At 46.1% G+C, this 15,998-nt stretch overlaps 3 protein-coding genes across 3 annotated transcripts; 1 reads left to right on the top strand and 2 right to left on the bottom strand.

Moving 5' to 3' along the window:
• Nucleotides 1-6,298: 6,298 nt before the first annotated feature.
• Nucleotides 6,299-10,124, bottom strand: RhiXN_02494 (Retrotransposable element Tf2 protein; the record flags this gene model as incomplete). The annotated part of the gene is made up of 3 exons (XM_043322311.1): nucleotides 6,299-8,085; nucleotides 8,133-9,595; nucleotides 9,670-10,124. The coding sequence occupies 3 exons, from the start codon at nucleotides 10,122-10,124 to the stop codon at nucleotides 6,299-6,301; spliced, it is 3,705 nt and encodes a 1,234-aa protein (XP_043177807.1).
• A 138-nt stretch (nucleotides 10,125-10,262) lies between these two features.
• On the bottom strand, nucleotides 10,263-12,969 carry RhiXN_02495 (Retrotransposon-derived protein PEG10; the record flags this gene model as incomplete). The annotated part of the gene is made up of 2 exons (XM_043322312.1): nucleotides 10,263-11,140; nucleotides 12,897-12,969. 2 exons carry the CDS (start codon nucleotides 12,967-12,969, stop codon nucleotides 10,263-10,265), a joined length of 951 nt encoding a protein of 316 aa, XP_043177808.1.
• A 1,269-nt stretch (nucleotides 12,970-14,238) lies between these two features.
• RhiXN_02496 (Retrotransposon gag protein) lies at nucleotides 14,239-15,780 on the top strand (the record flags this gene model as incomplete). The annotated part of the gene is made up of 1 exon (XM_043322313.1): nucleotides 14,239-15,780. One exon carries the CDS (start codon nucleotides 14,239-14,241, stop codon nucleotides 15,778-15,780), a length of 1,542 nt encoding a protein of 513 aa, XP_043177809.1.
• Nucleotides 15,781-15,998: the final 218 nt, after the last annotated feature.

Genomic DNA, 15,998 nt, shown 5'->3' on the forward strand with positions numbered 1-15,998 from the left:
AAGTTTTTGAAAAAAGTACAAGGAAGAGATGAGAAAAAAGGCCCCTGGCGCCACCAAAGTCCTTAAAGGGGGGGCAGTGCCATAGACACACTTGATACCATGGAATTTATTCCTATTTTCTCAAATTAAAACAAAGTAGATTGGATGACATTTTCAATCACGTGACTTTGGCGCTTATATCATACACTAAGCGCTGAGCCACGTCCCCCCTTGTGCTTATCCAGCACACATAGCCACCTCCACCTATGACGTCATCATGACACGTCAGTGACACGTATGCATGAGTAAGGCCAACTGCAGAGCAGGGTTCTTATTGGTTATGATATTGCATATTATGTATTTGTGATTAGCTCTTGCTTGCAATATATAAGGAGGGCAACCAACCATGGTAACACCCAGGTTGATTACCTCTTGTCACACTCCACATTGTACAAGGCCTTACAGCCAGATCACTAAGTAGTTACAACGCCTTAAGCGTTACCTCCACTGTACTTACATAGCTTGCCATTGCCCATACGGCCTTGGTCATTGTTAGTTAGTAGTCAGACATTGTAGGGTAGAAACCACTGCCTTAAGCAGTCAGTACTTGTATTCCACACAGCCACAAGCACCCGCACCCTTGACGTCCTTACAGATGTCTAGGACAGTATCTAAATAAGTTACTGGGATTAAGGCCCTTGTACAGTGTGGGTATGCAACAAGAGGTAATTGACCTGGGTGTTACCATGGTTGGTTGGCCTCCTTATATATTACAGAGGTGTCTAAGTACAAATACAACGTGTGTGAGAAAAGAAGCTATCTATATCCAATAAGAACCCCACTCCGCAGTTGGCCTTACTCATGCATACATGTCACTGACATGTCATAATGATGTCATCAGGTGGAGGTGGCTACATATGCTGATTAAGTGCAGAAGGGGACGTGGCTTGGCACTTAGCGTATGATATAAGTGCCAATGTCATGTGATTGAAAATGTTGTCTGTTTGACTTTGTTTAAAATTGAGAAAATCAGAATAAATGTCCTTGGTATTTGTGTGTCTACAACATTCAGACTCTTGAGGAATTTGTCCTCCAAAATTTGCTTGTAAAGTACCTGGCTCAATGGGGTTTCTAACATTGTCCCATAACCAGTCCCATTTCATCCCATACAGCCCCAAAACATGAGACACCCACCCCCAAAGTTCATGGTTGGGAGTATCATCCAGTCATTGAGCTCCTCCTCTGGCCTAACCCACACCCAGTGAACCCCATCAGACCCCAAACATTTGATTTTGGTCTTGTCTGACCATAGGACATGCTTCCAGTCTTCAATTGTCCAGTCTTTGTGTGCTTGAGCAAAGTGTATGTGTGCCTTGATATGAGCTAGAGTGAGTTTTGGCTTTTTGACCTTTCTGTCATAAACAGAGGAAAATAGAACTAGCTGGAATTGAACCAGCTTGACCACTAAGCCATAGAGCCCTATTATTCCTCTGCTGACAACCCATGATTACACCTGCTACCCCCCAAATTTGGGCTTGGGCCAGCATGCAACCACTTGTACTGGTCATGTGACCATGTCCAGGACACATTAAGATGCTAATGGTTTTGGCTGACAATGAAGTATGGTGTAACAAGATCACATCCTGCCCAGTGCTCAGAACATGCTGTTTTAGAGACAATCAATACCAGGGTATTTATTCCCATTTTATCAATTTTAAACAAAGTTAAACAAAGGACATTTGCAATCACATGACTTTGGCACTTATATCATATGCTAAGTACCAAGCCATGTCCCCATCCATGCTTATTCAGCATATGTAGCCACCTCCACCTGATGACATCATTATGACATGTCAGTGACACATATGCATGAGTAAGGCTGCAGCCAGAGCAGGGTGCTCATTGGTTATAGTCTTTGATATATGTATTTATAAATAGCTCACACTCTGTAATATAAAAGGAGGCCAACCAACCATGGTAACAGCCAGGTCAATTACCTCTTGTCACATTCCACATTGTACACAGGGCCTTAAGCCCAGGTTGACTAGATAGACACACTTCCATACATGCCTTAAGTGTTGTCTCCACTGTACTTACATAGTCTGCCATTGCCATACAGCACTTGGCCATTGTAGATAGTAGTCTTGTTGTTGCAGGTAGACCCCTTGCTGCCTTACACAGTACATTTGTATTTCTCACATGGCTGTAAGTGCTAGCTACCTTGACATCCTTACAGACATCTAGGACACATGCTCAATGGCAACCAAAGAGCCTGTAAGTACATTGATTAGAATGCTAATCAGGGAGAAAGTCAGCAAACATACCTGGAATGCACAGATAATCCCAAGCCATGGCTGTAAGCCTTGGGAATCTCTGATGGTGCCTACTCCACCATTCAAGGGGTTCCATGGTAGTAGTTGGTTCAGCAAGATACTCTTGTATCTCACAAGCTAACAATGTTGACTCTTGATGCCTATATGCCCACTGCAGTATCAATGCATGCATAGCATGGTCAAATTTGTCCACATTGGAAATGCCTGGTGGTGGCTGCACAGTCAAACTGATTTTGTTGTTGTAGAATGTGTGAGATGTATTGATAAATGACTTGGCACACTTGGAAAGCCAGTTAGAAGGCAAAAGCCATTCTATTGAGGCTGGGTTAAGCTTTGTCCTAGACATCTGTAAGGGGTGTCAAGGCAGTGGGCGCTTGTGGCTGTACATAACTAAGAGAAACTGCGTAAGGCGGTAGAGATGCTACCTACAACAACTAACTACCTAAGTACAATGACCAAGGCCTGTAAGGGCAATGGCAAGCTATGTATCTACAGTGAGGAAGTTGCTTAAGGCAACAAGTACAGGTGGAAGACTTAGTAGTTACTGGCCTTAGGGGCCTTGTACAATGTGGGATGCAACAAGAGGTAATTGACCTGGGTGTTACCATGGTTGGTTGGCCTCCTTATGTATTCTATGGATCTACTAATTACAAATACATGATGTGCAATACTTATTCAAATAAGAACCCTGCTCTGCAGTTGGCCTTACTCATGCATAGGTGTCACTGACATGTCATAGTGATGTCATCAGGTGGAGGTGGCTATGTATGATGAGGTAAGTGCAGACAGGGACGTGGCTCATTGCTTAGCGTATGATGTAAGTGCCAATGTCATGTGATCAAAAATATAGTCTGTTTGGCTTTGTTTAAATCCGAGAAAATCAGAATAAAATCCCTGGGTATACATGTGTCTATGACAAGCTTGAATAATCTATTTTTGTATTATGGGTCAAGTACTTCTAGGAATCAATCAGTGCTTATGGTTGCTATTTCAATTTATGAGGTTGTGTACCCATAGCATAGTAGTAATATTGTGAATCCCTTGTCAATTTGTCAAGAAAATCTTAAAGTTTGAGCTCACAGGCTTGGATTCCACTGAGAATCAATGGGTTTTGCTGGACTTCAGACTCTGCCTCAAGATTGTTGATATACAATATGAGAACAAAGTAAATATGAAGGGAGAAGCTTAATGTTGGGTACTTCTCCCCCAATATACAGACTAGTTGTTACACCCTCTCAACATATACCATTGGATTTGCCCAAATTTTCTAATATTTCCTCTATTTTTTACAAACTTCATGTTTTCACTTTTTTGATCACATGATCTTGGTGCTTACTATGCCAAGATGCCGCACCAAGATGCTGTGCCAAGGGTGTTTAGGAGATCCATGCTTCTGCACAGCCTGCAGCACACTTTCTTTTTCACATGCAGTCTTCTTTTTGCACATGCACAGACCACATGTAGATAAGCCTCTTGTAATATTTATACAGCAGGAAAAACGCTTGGAGACCCCAAGTTGTTTTTACCTTGTCTCTCACTCTAGACAGGTTAACAGTAGCCAGCTAAGTAGCTGGAACCTCAGAAGTATCTAACTCACACCACACCAGTAGTATCCCCCACCTCACTGGCCTAAGGCCCCTGACCAATGTCTCCAGTTGTCATAACCCATGTGTCCTAGACTTCCTTAAGGGGCGTCGAGGCAGCGGGCGCTTGTGGCCGTATGGACTAAGTATGTACCGCTTACAGCGGCAAGGGTGCTACCTACAACAACAAACTAACTAACTACGGCAACTGGACGCTATAAGGCGTTGACGAGCTACCTAAGTACAGTGAGGCAACGCTTAAGGCGTGTATCTAGGTGGTTACTGGCTGTAAGGCCTTGTACAGTATGTGGAGTGCAACAAGAGGTAATCAACCTGGGTGTTACCATGGTTGGTTGGCCTCCTTATATATCTACAAGCTAGATAATTACAAATGTACCATATCAAATATTGTATCAAATAAGAACCCTGCTCCGCAGTTGGTCTTACTCATGCATACGTGTCACTGACGTGTTGTAGTGATGTCATCAGGTGGAGGTGGCTACGTGTGCTGAGGTAAGCGCGGAAGGGGACGTGGCTTGGCGCTTAGCGTATGATATAAGCGCCGAAGTCACGTGATTGAAAATGTTGTCCGTTTGACTTCGTTTAAAATCGAGAAAATGGGAATAAATTTCCTGGTATTGAGTGTGTCTACAACACCATGTCTGGAAAGGTTATTACCATATATATCCACTGTCAAAGATATATAGTATATGTGATGCACAGTGATATATGAATAATATATTTGCTGGGGGATGTTGCACTCCCCCTGCCCCCCTAGCCGCAGACCAATGTTAAGGGAGTCTGCAGGCAAGGTCTGAATAAAATATTATTATAGAAGAGATTATGTCATCCCCCCCCCCACCTCAAATCTGTAGTAGTTTAGTATAGTATTTGATAAAGGACTGGAGGGGGGGGAGGTCATGTGACCCTGGTGGACTAGGACCCCCAATTATTGTGGGGGAGGCATCATCCAGTTTCTGGCCATTGGCGCTTATTTTCAGCCAATCAGATCACAGGATTCCAGGATTCTTGATGCTGATTGGCTGAAAATAAGCGCCAATGGCTGGAAACTGGATGATGCCTCCCCCACAATAATTGGGGGTCCTGGTGGACTGTCAGTCTCTAAGTCATGAGCACTTAGAGTAATGACAGTTCTGACTGCATATATGTGAGTATATGCGGCCTTCTAAAGACTGTGGAATATCCTATTAGTAGGTGGCTTGGTCAGGAGACATGCCAGCAAAGGCATGGGTCATGACACCAGTAGTTAGTAGAACAGTAGCAGCTGCTTTAAGCAGCTTAGTCATCAGTAGTTAGCCTCACTTAGTCAATTTGATTGTTGAGTATGGCCTTAAGTGCCTGTTCCATTAGCGTGTAACCCACCTTACAGTGTGGTTACAACACTAGTGCACATTGGAAAAACTAACAACAGAATTATAAGATCAAAATATAAGAATTTTAATTGTACTCATACTTTTAACCACTTGCAAACCATACAAATCACAGCCTAATTGTTAGGCGTGAGTGCATATGGCTGATATATCTTGATCTTCAAATGAATTGTCAGCTTGTCCATGGCCTAAGTGTCCTAGACATCCTTAAGGGGCGTCAAGGCAGCGGGCGCTTGTGGCCGTGTGGAACTAAGTAGGAGCTGTGTAAGGTGGTGGGAGTGCTACCTATGAGAACAAACTATCTAACTACAATGACCATGCGCTATAAGGTGGTGGTAAGCTACGTAAGTACAATGAGAACAATGCTTAAGGCGTTGTCCTAGACATCTGTAAGGACGTCAAGGCGGAGGGCGCTTGCGGCTGGGTGTGTACAAGTGAGAACCGCGTAAGGCGGTGTGCAAGCTACCTACAACAACAACAAGCTATACTATGATGACCAAGCCTATATGGGCAATGGTGAGCTATCTAAGTACAACAGCAAAGCCGCTTAAGGCGGTGTGGGACTAGTGGCTAAGTAGGGTTGCTGGACTGTAGGGTCCTTGTACAATGTGTGATGCAACAACAGGTAATTGACCTGGGTGTTACCATGGTTGGTTGGCCTCCTTATATATTCTACAAGAGAGCTAATTACAAATACAATAAATCAAATACCTAATCCAATAAGAACCCCACTCTGCAGTTGGCCTTACTCATGCATACATGTCACTGACGTGTCATGATGACATCATAGGTGGAGGTGGCTGCATGTGCTGAATAAGCGTGGGTGGGGACGTGGCTTGGCGCTTAGCGTATGATATAAGCGCCAAAGTCATGTGATTGAAAATGTTGTCCGTTCAACTTTGTTTAAATTTGAGAAATTCGGAATAAATTCCGTGGTATCAATCGTGTCTACAACACTGCCCCCCCTCTAAGGGCCTTGGCAGCGCCAAGGGCCTTCTTTTTCATCTCTTTCTCAAAAATCTTTTAGGATTTTTTTGGCGTTCTTGAGGTTTTCCCTTGGTTCCCAGGTATTCTCTTCTGACCCATATCCCTTCCATTTGACCCTGAAAAACCATTTCCCATTCCTTTCTTCCATGTCTGTGATACCTTCTACCTTGTATTCCTCTTCCCTGTCTATGGTCACCAGCAGAGGTTGGTTCTTGAAGGCGCGCTTATCATCCCTTCTCACTTTAGACAGTAACCCCACATAAAAGACGTTGTGGATCCTCATTGATGGCAGGAGTTTCAAGCGGTACGCACAGTTGGAGATTTTTTCCGTTATCTCAAAGGGGCCTAGGTGTTGTTCCGTTAGCTTGGGACTTAGGGTTTTCAGCTTCATGTTCTTGGCGTCTAACCAGGCTTCTTCCCCAACTTCAAAGCTAATTGGATCCCCTGTTCTTCTGGCCGTCATACGTGATTTTGATTGTTGGAGTGTGGCCTCTATTTCCCGCCATTGAGCTTCCATTTGGGTTGCCATGTCATCAGCCTCCAGGACATCTGTTGGTACGTTGCTTGGGGTCAGGGACGGTTCCCACCCATACAGTGCCTTGAAGGGAGATTTGCTGGTGCTACTGTGTGTTGCATTGTTGTAGGCAAACTCCACCATTGGTAACCACTTGACCCAGTCCCTTTGGTTGACCCCTGAATAGGCCCTCAGGAAGTGTTCCACGGTGGGGTTTACTTGTTCCATTTGTCCGTCACTTTGAGGGTGGTAAGCAGAGGAGAAGTGAGGGTCTATTCCTAGGCACTGGTACAGGGCTTTTAGGAATTTGTTGTTGAAGACCCTCCCTTGGTCTGAGACTGTCTTTTTGGGCATGCTGTAACGCTTCCATATGTGCCGTAGGAATAGATCTGCCAGTTCCGGGGCCTTGAGCTTTTTGGAACATTCCACCAAGATGACATATTTGGTGAAGCTGTCTACAATGACCAAGATAGAGTTGCTGTTTCCATCCTTAGGTAAGTCCACTATCATATCATATGACATGTGTTGCCAGGGGCGCGTTGGTAGCTCTAGGGGTTGAGGCGGAATAGACGTGTACTTGGGTTTCCGGATTTGCTGACAGGTTTTGCAAGAGTCCACATGCCAGTAAGTGGCTGCGCGGATTCCGGGCCAGTAATAGTTCCTTGAGACCAGTTCCAGCGTTTGCTGCCTTCCTGGGTGACCAGCCAGGGGGCTGTCATGGAAGATCTGCAGTAGATCTGTTCTCAGGGTTCCAACGTCAGGGACTACAATCCGGCCTTGATAGAAGAGTAGTCCTGCTTCCATTTGGTAGTCCTTGAAGGCCCTTTTGATGGACAAGGGTGCCTTTGATTTGCTTTGGAGGAATTGGAGTATTTCTTCTAAGGATTTGTCTTGATCTAAGGCAGCTTTGATCTGGCGTTGTAACTCTTTTTCCAGGGTTACTAAGGCAACATTGGCAAAGACTGGTCCGGGCAACATGGTTTGGTTGGCAGGGGGGACGTCCGCATGGTCTGATTGGCGGGAGAGGGCATTGGGCTTTCCCAACTGTTTGCCGGGGCGGTACACAATTTGGAAGTTATATCCTGCTAGCAAGAGATGCCATTGTGCGTGGTGGCAATTAAAGGTCCTTGATTCCTTCCAGTATTCCAGATTCCGGTGATCTGTGAAGACTGTGATTGGATGATTTGTGCCTTCTAGGAAAATGCGCCAGTATTCAAATGACCAGATGATAGCTAATAGTTCCTTATTGTGGGTGTCGTAATTCTGTTTGGCCCCTTTGAATGATTCAGATAGGAACCCTAGGGGTGTAGACGTCCGTCATCCTGTTGTTGGCTTAGTATGGAACCTAGGGCTGCGCCTGATGCATCCGTCTTGAGGAAGTATGGCTTGGAGGGGTTGGCATGACAAAGTACCGGGGCAGTGGTAATGGCGTCTTTCAATCCTTGGAAGGCTTCCTGTTCCTTGGTACTCCATACCCAGGGTGTGTCCTTCTTGACTAGGTTATGTAGTGGCCTTGCCATGTGACTGAAATTAGCGACAAATTGGCGGAGGAAGTTGGCAAAGCCAAGGAAGGACTGGACCTCTTTGACTTTAGTGGGAGTGGGCCATTCCTGGATGGCTTGGATCTTGAGTTTGTCCAAGCTAAAGCCTTTATCCAACACAATAATCCCCAGGTATTCCACGGAAGTTACATGGAACGTGCATTTGGACGCTTTGCAGAACAGCTGGTTTTCCATCAAGCGCCGCAGGACCTCATGAACATGCTGGGTGTGAGATGTGTCATCCTTGGAGTAGATTAGGATGTCATCAAGATAAATGATGATGCATACGTCTAACAGGTCCTTGAACAAGTTGTTCATGAAGTGCTGGAAGGAGGCAGGAGCGTTTGTCAGGCCAAATGTCATGACCAGGGATTTGTAAAGGCCGTATTTGGTCCAGAAGGCGGTTTTCCATTCATCACCTGCTTTAACCTGGACATTGTTGTATCCCCAGCGTAGGTCCAGCTTTGTGAAGATCTTAGCGCCGCAGAGCTGGGCCATGAGGTCATCAGGACGGGGCAGCAGGTAAACGTTCTTCTTGGTCCAATTGTTCAGGCGGCAATAGTCAACTACAAGGCAACAAGAACCATCCTTTTTGGGTACAAACATAACAGGGGAACTAATGGAAGACTTGCTGGGGCGGATCTTTCCAGCCCTGAGTTTGTCCCTGAGCCAGTCCTTGAGCGTGGATGACTTGGCGTTGGTCATGCTGTAGAGAGGTGAATTCAAGGGTCCTTCTTCTGTGAGTTCAATACCAATATTGTAATGCCAATGGGGGGGAAGCTTATTGAATTCTTCTTCTCCAAATACCTTGGCGTATTGATGGTATTTGGAGGGTACTCCTTCTAGGGGGTTTTTGTTGGCTTCCTCTTCCTTGGCAATGGCCACGTGTTTGGGTGGTGCATGGGGAAAGGAGAGTGTGCATGTGTTCCAATCAATTTCTGGATTGTGTGCGTCCAACCATTTCAATCCTAGGATAGCGGCATGAGACCCTGTATTGCATATAAGGAAGGTCTTGGTCATGCGCTTGCCATCAAAGGAGAAGGTCAGGTTTGCCTTCTTCCAGATTTTGCCTGCCTGGGGGCTTGACCCATCAAGCATGGTGACGGTACAGGGTTGTGGAAGATCTATCAGGGGTAGGCGGAGTAGTTCCGCGGTGCAAGGGTGAAGGAATGATGATGTGGCGCCTGAATCTATCAGGACTTCTAGTAGGTCCACTTGTTTCTCTGGCTTAATTGAAATTGTGAAGAGTGGGGATATTTTATTGATGCTATTTGATATATTACAAAATTCAACAAGCCCAGAGTCCTTGGGGTCCTTGCGCGCGGCAGCAGGTACCCTTACTCTTTTCCCAATTGGTACTCAGAGTCTTTGCCAGTCTTGGCAGTTTCCTTGGCTTTTCCCTTATCCTCAGCCAGGGTAGCCTTCCAGCCCGTGCGGCATTCCACAAACTTGTGACCCATTTTGCCGCATTTGATACAGGCACCTGCGGCGCGGCGGCGGTTGCGCTCCTCCTCCAACACAAAGTTGGGGTTGTTGGAGAGTTTCTTTGAACCGGTTGTGGACTGGCCGGTACTTGTCCCCCTTGCAGGGTTGGATGGTCTGCTAGGCTTATTATCCTTTGGCGGATGGCTAGCTTGCTCTTTGCAGAGAGCGTTGTTGATGACAAGTGCTGCATTCTGCAGCTTGAGGAGGGTATGCGGGCAACTTTCACGGGTTGCTATTTGACGGCTGACCTCCCAGTGGAGGCCATGGGCAAACTGGCCTCTGAGGGCTGCGTCATTCCAGTCCAGTTCCATTGCAAGGGTTCTGAACTTTGTGATGTAATCTGCGCATGTGCCGGACTGGGTAAGGGTTGTGATTTTCCGCTTGGTGGCCCTTGTGGCGTCAGGGTCACCAAATGCTGCCAAGAACTCCGTTCTGAATCCCTCAACAGTTCAGATGATGGCCCGGTGTGATCCAAGCTGATCAAGGTGAGGGTGCGCCCATGCTCCCGCCAAATCCTTCATGTTCATGAGAAGGAATGATAGGACCTCTTGGTCTGTGGGGAACATGCGTGAGTTTAGCCGGGTCCAGGCCAACATCCTTGTAAGCCATTGCTTGGCTTTGCTCCCAATCTTGCCTGTATAGGCATCTGGGTGGTCTACTTTGACCGGGGCAGGGTAGGCGGCAACTGGAGCCGGAGGTGGAGGGGCAGTGGCTCCAATTGGGGATTGGAGACGCGGAGATGTAGGGGGAGAAGGGACTTGTGGGGGTATTGCTTGGACCGGTGTGGGCTGGGCAAAAATGGCAGGGGCCTTGGCAGGTTCCACCCAGAAGGAGACCCAACTAGCCGTTCCAGTAGGGTTGGCTTTTGGTAGGGGGCGTGGTGTTGCTTCCACGACCAGGGGTTTCTGGTCCTCTGGGGTCCTTGGCCCATGGAGTTGGAGGCTCCTGAGCCCGTCCTTGACAGTATTGACTGTCTGGGAGATGTTTTCAAGGTTGATTTGGGCCTCAACCCCTGCTTCTCGGACTTCTTCAAACTTCTGTTTGAGGTTCTCAACTTGGCCAAGGAGGCCAAGGAGGAGATGTGTGACGCGCTCAAGGGATACTTCCCTGAGTTCAACAAAGGGGGTTGACGGAAGTTGGGGTCCCAACTCCTCCGGATTGATTGGGGAGCAGGCTCTAGAGGGTGGCCGGGAACAGGTTGCCAAGTGATGTGTGGGTGGGTAGGATTGGCCAGCGTGGGAGGAAGCCTGGGAGGATGAGCAAGTAGGGGTCTGAGAGGTAATGGTGGGCAAGTGGGGGAAGATGGGGGCTGTATAGCCAGGGGTGCCTATATCAGGACTTATGAGTGCTTTACTACGCAAACGCTCAACCTCTGCGTCAAACAACCTAGTGTTGGACAGTAAGTGCCACTAATTACAGCCGTGGGCGGGCGTAATGTAGGGTCTAATTTCTGCAAGCAGGTGTATCTGCTGTCTGAGGTTGCTGGTAGAAGGTGCAGCAACTGTGGGTATGCGGGCAATAGGGTTAGCCTGCCTTATAGCAATTCGCTACTACGTGGGACCAACAGCTCTTTGATTATTCCAGCTGAAAGGGGAGTCCAATCACGTGATTTTGCTTGTGCTAGTACAGGTAACCTTCTTGGTGGTTGGGCTTAGTGGTGGGTGTTGCAGAACGGTTTGTAACCAACATAAGGTTGATTACCTAGTGTCCTAGATGTCTGTAAGGACGTCAAGGCGGAGGGCGCTTGCGGCCAGGTGTGTACAAGTGAGAACCGCGTAAGGCAGTGTGCAAGCTACCTACAACAACAACAAGCTATACTATGATGACCAAGCCTATATGGGCAACAGTGAGCTATCTAAGTACAACAGCAAAGCTGCTTAAGGCGGTGTGGGACTAGTGGCTAAGTAGGGTTGCTGGACTGTAGGGTCCTTGTACAATGTGTGATGCAACAACAGGTAATTGACCTGGGTGTTACCATGGTTGGTTGGCCTCCTTATATATTCTACAAGTCTACTGTCATAGACACACTCAATACCAGGGGATTTATTCCCATTTTCTTGGATTTAAACAAAGGCAATTGGACTACTTTTTCAATCACGTGACATCAGTGCTTATATCATACGCTAAAGCGCCAAGCCACGTCCCCATCTGTACTTAATCAGCATACATAGCCACCTCCACCTATGACGTCATCACAACACATCAGTGACATGTATGCATGAGTAAGGCCAACTGCAGAGCAGGGTTCTTATTGGAATACATATTTGATATCTTGTATTTGTAAGTAGTCTGTACTTAGAATATATAAGGAGGCCAACCAACCATGGTAACACCCAGGTCAATTACCTCTTGTTGCATCTACTCAGTGTATGAGGGCCTTACTGCCCAGTAAATACTTAGGTTACCACTTAGATAACACTACACCACCTTAAGTGGCTTTGTCATTGTACTTAGATAGCTTGCCATTGCCTTAAGTGGTGTTGTTGTCATAGGATAGTTGCTTGTCACCGTAGTTAGGATTGTTGTTGCCTTAAGCAACTTTCTCATATTTTTGTACCCCACAGCCTCAAGCACCATCTCCTCAATGTCCCAACAGACATCTAGGACATCTACTAATTACAAATGTGTTATATGCAATGTCTAATCCAATAAGAACCCTGCTCTGCAGTTGGCCTTACTCATGCATATGTGTCACTGATGTGTCATGATGACATCATAGGTGGAGGTGGCTATGTATGCTGATTAAGCGCAGATGGGGATGTGACTTGGCGCTTAGTGTATGATATAAGCACCAATGTCACATGATCAAAAATGTTGTCCATTTGGCTTTGTTTAAAATCAAGAAAATTGGAATAAAATCCCTGGTATCAGATGTGTCTACAACAGGGCCAATGTTGTGCAAATGAGCACAACAACCACATGGGATCCTTGGGTACCTGAGGGATGAGGTGGAGGTGCAAGAGAGTTGCATGAAAGCAACAGGCTGGAGAGAGAGGGCCAGAGGGCAAGGAGAGCAAGGAGAACAGGGGCAACAAGGTGGCAACAAGGTGGCAGTCACATGCAGGTGTTATGGTGTTACAGACCTGGGCTTGTAACAACATCCCCCAAAAATGGTTTTTCCTGATGTAGGCAGGTTGTCATGACCTTCATTGGCATGACATGATTTTTTACTATTTTCTACCTTTTTTCCAAGATAGTTCCCTTTTTTGGTATATATTTATGACTCATCAAGATCACATGACATATTTGATATATGATGTGAAATTGTAAATGACTCACTGTTTTGTATTGTTGTTTTTGATGTGGCTCTTCTCATGTATTTAAACCAGGTCAAGTTGCCGCTAAACAGCAAGACTTGACCTCTTCGTCAATTCACCTTAGCTCTTATACACACCCTTAGCCCAGGCCCCTTGTTGGCCATTAGTGCTCATTACTTAAATCATTAACCAGGCCGTTGTTGCCCTCTACCCACCTATCATAACCCCCGGGCCCTAGTCGCCCCTCTACCTGTCTCATAGTCCATTGGTGATAGTGCCACGGACTTTAAGCCTTCTTGAACCATAGGTCCAAGCTGAGTCGTGACACTAGGTCAAGTCTTTCTACTCGTACTCTTGTCAACAAACGAGACCTACGCTTGGATAAGCACCAACGCTTGAAAAGGCATCACATCGTAGCCCCTGTGTAATAGTCAAAGACAGGAATACGAGTGTCAGTAAAGCCGCGGGATAGCCCCTTGCTAGCAATTGTCCGCATACCAGGGTGTCCGCACCTTTAGTCATACGCTGTTAGTCAGCTGAACCTCCGCTTACAAAAACCCTGACTAATATCACGCTCATACACAGCTGCTGATTTTAGTAAAAGGATTGTTTAACGCTAGTGGGAAAGCAAACAGTTAGTAGTTTGAACTATAAACCCGTTTATCTATCTGATCGAGTACCAATTTATATCGGGAACGCATCCTAGTGTTTGATTTTCTAGACCTCATCCTTTTTGCCATCTTTTGGCCCTATTCCATTGTCACCCGTTATCTCTACCTTGAAAAAACCATCAACGACATTAATCACGTATTAGTTGGTCGCATCAATAATCTTGAAGAACACATTGCTCGTATTGAGGAACCGGGACTAGTCCAAACAATAGCCCATATCAAACACCACAAGTCCTTTGCCGAGTGCCTCAATAATATATACGAGGCAGACCTTCAAGAACAAAAAAACCTCATTGCCAATCTCGAGTCCCATAATCAAGATCTAGCTCTCACAATTGAAGAGCAAGAAAGGCGCATTGAGGAAAAAGACCAACTACTGGTGGAAAAAGAGCTAGAATTAGATAACTTGCATTGCTCTATTCAGGATATCACCCAAGACGGAAAAGGGCGTATCCATTATTACAAAGAATATGAGTTTTTCGCAGTCTCATATGACAATGCCTGGTTTGGGCGCAATGGGAGAGACTAATCTGACCCCTTCCCAAATCCAATCGGGATGGTCTGCCCCTTCTTCACGTACTCATACTCCTGCAGCTGCGGCTGTGCCGCCTCATGTATATTCTCCCATGTCTTTTGATCAAATGTTGGATCATGAGCTTCTTGATATGGTTGCACAAAATATGATTGTATTAAAAAAGGAATTCTTGCAACTACAAGGAGCCTATGAGGCACAAGGAGATCAATTAGCTCTATTAAGAGCTGAACTAGAAGAACATCGCGAGCAATCGCGTAACCAGCATATATTTTATTCCAACCAAATCCAAGGAGCGGCTGCTTCTATACAAGTGGTGCAAGACCATCTTATTCATCTTTCCCCTTCTCGCTCCACAGCTCCTCCTCCCCCACCTCCACCTGCTGGCACCAGTACAGCCACAAATATTCCTCCTGCTCCCATAACGTCTTCCTCCAATTTAAAATTTGCCAAGCCAAACAAGTTCAGTGGCAAAAAGGAAGACGCACTCAATTTCATCATTGCCTGCCAAGCTTACATAAGGGCAAAAGGGGCCAACCAATCCCACGAGGAAAAGATTTTGTGGGTTACATCATATTTTGAGGGAGCTGCTGAAGACTGGGTGCGCCCATATAAAGAAAGGAAGGTGTTTAGGGGAGAAGCAGTGCCTCTTTTGGAAGATATTGACATTTTTTGGGCCGAGTTTACTAAGCATTATGTGGACACTAATTGCGATGAGAAATATTGGCAAAAATGGAACAACTTGCGACAGAAGGCTTTGGTCCAGGAATATACTTGCGAATTCCAACAGTACTCAGTCTCTCTTGGGTACAGTGATGAGACGCTGCGTGACAAATACTACGACGGCCTCAAGAACGAGATTAAGGACATCATGCTTTCAACAATGTTCCAGTGGCGTCGCGCTACCGCTCAGCAAGTCTACGACAAGGCAGAGGAGATTGCAAATCATATTGAATCCACTCGCTTATCCAACCCCTCTGCTTCTACCACTCGTGCCACTCCTACTGCTGTCCCCACTTCCAATTCCAACCCCACTCCCACTCGTACTCGCCTTAATGTTGGGGACAATGTTTATATGATCGATCCCACCACTCGTTGCGCCAAAAAGGGTGCTATCACTTCCATTGTTTGCACCACCTCTGGCAATATGCCAAATGTGAGGTGGAATGGGGAAACAAAAGATACAATGATTCCATTCCCATCTCTCAAAAAGGACGAACGCCCTGCTGCAGCTGCCCCTGTCAAGACTATCATTGCCCCCACCCCTGTTCTAGCATCTAATTCTAAAGGCCCAGGTCCCATGGATCTTGATGGAAGGGGCTTTTCAAACCTCACCTGCCACATATGCGGTGGCAAGGGACATTTTGCGCGCAGCTGTCCTTCTAAGCCCATGTCTGGACATGTGGCTAATATTGAATGGTCTTGGGAAAGGCCTAAAGAAGAAAGTCGTATTGAAGTAGTTTCTGATGAGGAAGAGTCGGGAAAAGGAAAAGCCAAGGCCAACTAAGGAGTAAGGCACTTGGCTGTATGCTTGCGGATTTGCATTATGAGAACAATGATTTTGAAATACTGTCCTTATGTAATACATCTCAAATATATGCATCATTCTCTGCAAATCCGTGTGAGACTCCTAAATCCCAAAAATCAAGTTTTTTGGCTAAACCTTTTCAAGGAAAAGCCATGATCGACTCTGGAGCAACTTCCTGCTTCATCCACCCTCTTTTA

Source organism: Rhizoctonia solani, chromosome 3, assembly GCF_016906535.1.
Source record: "Rhizoctonia solani chromosome 3, complete sequence".
NCBI classification, from domain to species: Eukaryota; Fungi; Basidiomycota; class Agaricomycetes; order Cantharellales; family Ceratobasidiaceae; genus Rhizoctonia; species Rhizoctonia solani.